A 3,672-nucleotide genomic window follows, 5' to 3' on the forward strand; every position below is an offset into this window, starting at 1 on the left:
CTGGTTGTCTGGATGTAATTATTGTTGATATAATTACAAGTGGCCTCTGGCAAATCCCATAAAACCCGCTAGGGTTTTATGGTAGATTTGCCAGAGGCCACTTGTAATTATATCAACAATAATTACATCCAGACAACCAGATATTTTTTATATTTACATATTTTTCTTTTTTAAAGACATATTCCTACAGAAATCATTTGCCCTGCCTCAAAATACATTTCAGGCGGCCATTTTGTTTGTTTACATATTCCAACACCTGAAACAGGCAGTTGTAATTATAGTCGAGCAGTTGTAATTATAGCCTATATAATTACACTTGCCCTCTAACACTGTTGTTATGGGACGGCGCGGGGGCAAATGTAAATATAAGAAAGAGGACATTGGTAAAGAACAGTAAACCTTATTTATAGTAAAGAATGATGAAGAGCGGATTACATGAACGGACCAAACAAAAAAACAACCTGCATGACTCTAACTAATAACCACTAACACACAGTCCGTCAGATGGGACACAGTCCGTCAGATGGGACTATAAATGGTGGCCCGTGTGAGAACTGTCCTATCTCGCATGGAAAAGAGACTCTGAGTTTTTTTTAATAAGAGTAGGCGTGGTAACGCCAGCAGAGAGGAATAGGTTAGATTTATTGTTGGCCGTTACAACTAGGTTATCTTTATTAAGACATTTAGAAGGACTTTAAATTATATACAAAACAAATTTATAGAATAGTTAGGAGCTGGTGTGGATGTTGGCAGCTCTTTATCTCACTTCCGGTCCAGACTTGGTGCTGCTATACGACTAGTGTTAGGTTAAGGCAAATATTATGCATAGAAGGCGTCTTACAAAAACTAGACTTATACAGTAGATACATATAGGATAGACGGATCCTTCTCTAACCTGTCTCCCTCTTCTATCCCTTCATTCCAAACTTTATCCCTTCTACTCATTTTCCCAATCCTTTCTTCGTCTACCTATCAATCAATCAATCACTTCAGACTTATTTGATAAATCTGCCAGTTGTTGGTAAATATATTTGATTACCCACTTAAGTGGGTGTAACCCCCTGAACATTAATAAATTGATCTGTCTTCTAATCATGACGTCAAATAACATTTATTATACTTTCTGAATCAACTTCCATTATAAGGTCATAGTTCACGACAATGTTCCCCTATCAGAAACCCATCATAAGGTCATAGTTCACGACAATGTTCCTCCTATCAGAAACCCATTATAAGGTCATAATTCCAACAATGTTCCTCCTATCAGAAACCCATTATAGCATCATAGTACACAACAATGTTCCCCTATCAGAAACAGGAATAATGTATTCCCAATTACATTTGGTTCTAGATATAATATCTGAACATTATTGGGGGGGAAAAGTCCCAAAACTGAAAACGGTTGATTGTCATATCTTATTCTTGTTGGTCCATTTTCAAATTGTGAAGAACATTCAGTAAAGCTCGTGTCTTTATACAATTTGAAGATTAACTAACTGGGATTAGATAAACATGATAAACATGATAAACATGATAAACACCCATCACTCATTGAGGAACCTCTAGTTATATTTGTAATCTTATATATCGACAGAAGAACAAACATTAGTACTGCGGAGATCTGTTAACTCATTCACCCCTGAAGCCACATTTGAACTCTTCCAGTTCAAAGGTTGGAATAGTCCATTATGAAATTTCAGGGGTGAATGAGTTAAATCTTTTTATAAGCATTAAAGGTAGTAACTTGGGAATTAAAGGTAGTAAAGGTAGTAACTTTGGCATTAAAGGTAGTAACTGGGTCATTAAAGTTAGTAACTTGGGAATTAAAGGTAGTAACTTGGGCATTAATGTTAGTAACTTGGGCACTAAAGTTAGTAACTTGGGCATTAAAGATAGTAACTTTGGCATTAAAGGTAGTAACTTGGGCATTAAAGGTAGTAACTTGGGCATTAGAGGTAGTAACTTGGGCATTATAGGTAGTAACTTGGGCATTAAAGGTAGTAACTTGGGCATTAAAGGTAGTAACTTTGGCATTAAAAGTAGTAACTTGGGCACTAAAGTTAGTAACTTGGGCATTAGAGGTAGTAACTTGGGCATTACAGTTTTCAAAGTCTAATCCTCCTGAGTTCTGAACAGTTCATCATATTTTCCACCAAGGTAAAAAGCATCAATGACAACAGGGAATAGAAAGTTTATGTACTACAAAGTGACGAGAGGCCCAAAGCGGGGAAATATTTGCCTTAGCACATTCATATTCTGACGATATTTTTACATTAAACATCCAAGTAATAGAGACACAGGTGTAATTGGCTGATTGTTGTCTGTTTTATCTCTTTTTGTAACTACCTGATCTTATTGTCTTGTCCACCAGGTGACGCTGCTAGAAAGAATGTTGTGCCAGCAGACAATGAGAACAATGAGTACGCTGTTGTGTTTAAACCACCAAAAGGTAAGTTAGTGTTTAACCCTTTCACCACTGTAGACCAAAATGGACTCATACATATCAATGCGTGGTACAGTCTACTGAAGTTACATAGGGGTAATAGGGTTAAAGTAGTACAGGGCAGATCCATAAATTGTGAAAAAGACGCCCTACATATATCTGTTGCAGTTAAATCTGTGTACATTCCTCATGATCAACATGCACCGCCCATTCACGGGCCCAGGTCCATCCTTCCCACTTTTTTATTTCTTTTTGGGTCTAGTTTTTGGATTTAACATTCATGTTAAATTGAAACACAGTAAAATTTAAGTAAATTCAAAATGAATATGAAAGCAGTGTACCGAGCAAAACTTTTTTTTCTGTTTTGCAACATATGTTTATTTTTAAACCATATTCAGATGACCAAATCATTTGAACAGACCCTTTTGCTAATTGTACACTGATATATTAATCTGAGGCATTGTTATGGGAAAAAGAAAATTTAGAAGATCTGTAGTTTATTCTAGCTAGTATATTTTGTTTTTGAATTCATCTCTAAAAATATCTTGAGGTACATGATTAATGTAACACCAAGCAGAGTAACACTGAGTTCTGAGTCATAACATGGAAATGGTTGGGATGCCCTCCATCATTGAATGATACATGTGTTTCCTGTGCGTGGAAAGACAAACACAATCATACCACCTTGATTAGATTAAGGGTCTGACCCCATCCCAGGGGACTTTGGCATTTTAGTCTATAAAAGTCTATTCCTCCAGAACAGATGATCATATTTCAACCAATAAGCCTATGGAACTTGTATAGAATCAGGGAATCAAATGTTTGATAGACATGGGCACTGTGCTACTGAATGCAAACATGCAGAATCCAATATCATTTTAAATGAGGATTTTTAGGTCACCTGAGACAAAATCTCAAGTGACCTATTGTGATTGCCTTTTGTCCGTCGTCGTCCGTCGTCCGTCCGTAAACAATTCACATTTTCGACTTCTTCTCCAAAACCCCTGAACCAATTTCAATGAAATTTTGCAGGGACCTTCCATGGACAAAGGTCAACAAAAATAGTGGCCGGTTTAGTCCCAAGCCCCCAGGGGCCTGAGTAGCGGGGCCAAAAAGGTCAAATTGACTAAAATTTCAAAAATCTTATTCTCAAGACCCAGATATGGTAGAATCAAATACTCTTCATAGATGGAAGGGTCTTAAGGTGCTTTACCAAAATTGTGAATTTC

General features: G+C 36.8%; 1 protein-coding gene across 1 annotated transcript in view; it reads left to right on the forward strand.

Moving 5' to 3' along the window:
* The window catches only part of LOC110451051, a 28,099-nt gene that overhangs the window by 17,390 nt on the left and 7,037 nt on the right, over positions 1-3,672 (forward strand). Inside the window, exon 4 of the mRNA XM_021498898.1 lies at positions 2,372-2,449. Within this exon, the coding sequence (XP_021354573.1) occupies positions 2,372-2,449 (78 nt within the window). The remainder of the gene's footprint in view (positions 1-2,371; positions 2,450-3,672) is intronic.

The sequence above is a fragment of the Mizuhopecten yessoensis genome, unplaced genomic scaffold, assembly GCF_002113885.1.
Source record: "Mizuhopecten yessoensis strain PY_sf001 unplaced genomic scaffold, ASM211388v2 scaffold5751, whole genome shotgun sequence".
Taxonomy (NCBI): domain Eukaryota; kingdom Metazoa; phylum Mollusca; class Bivalvia; order Pectinida; family Pectinidae; genus Mizuhopecten; species Mizuhopecten yessoensis.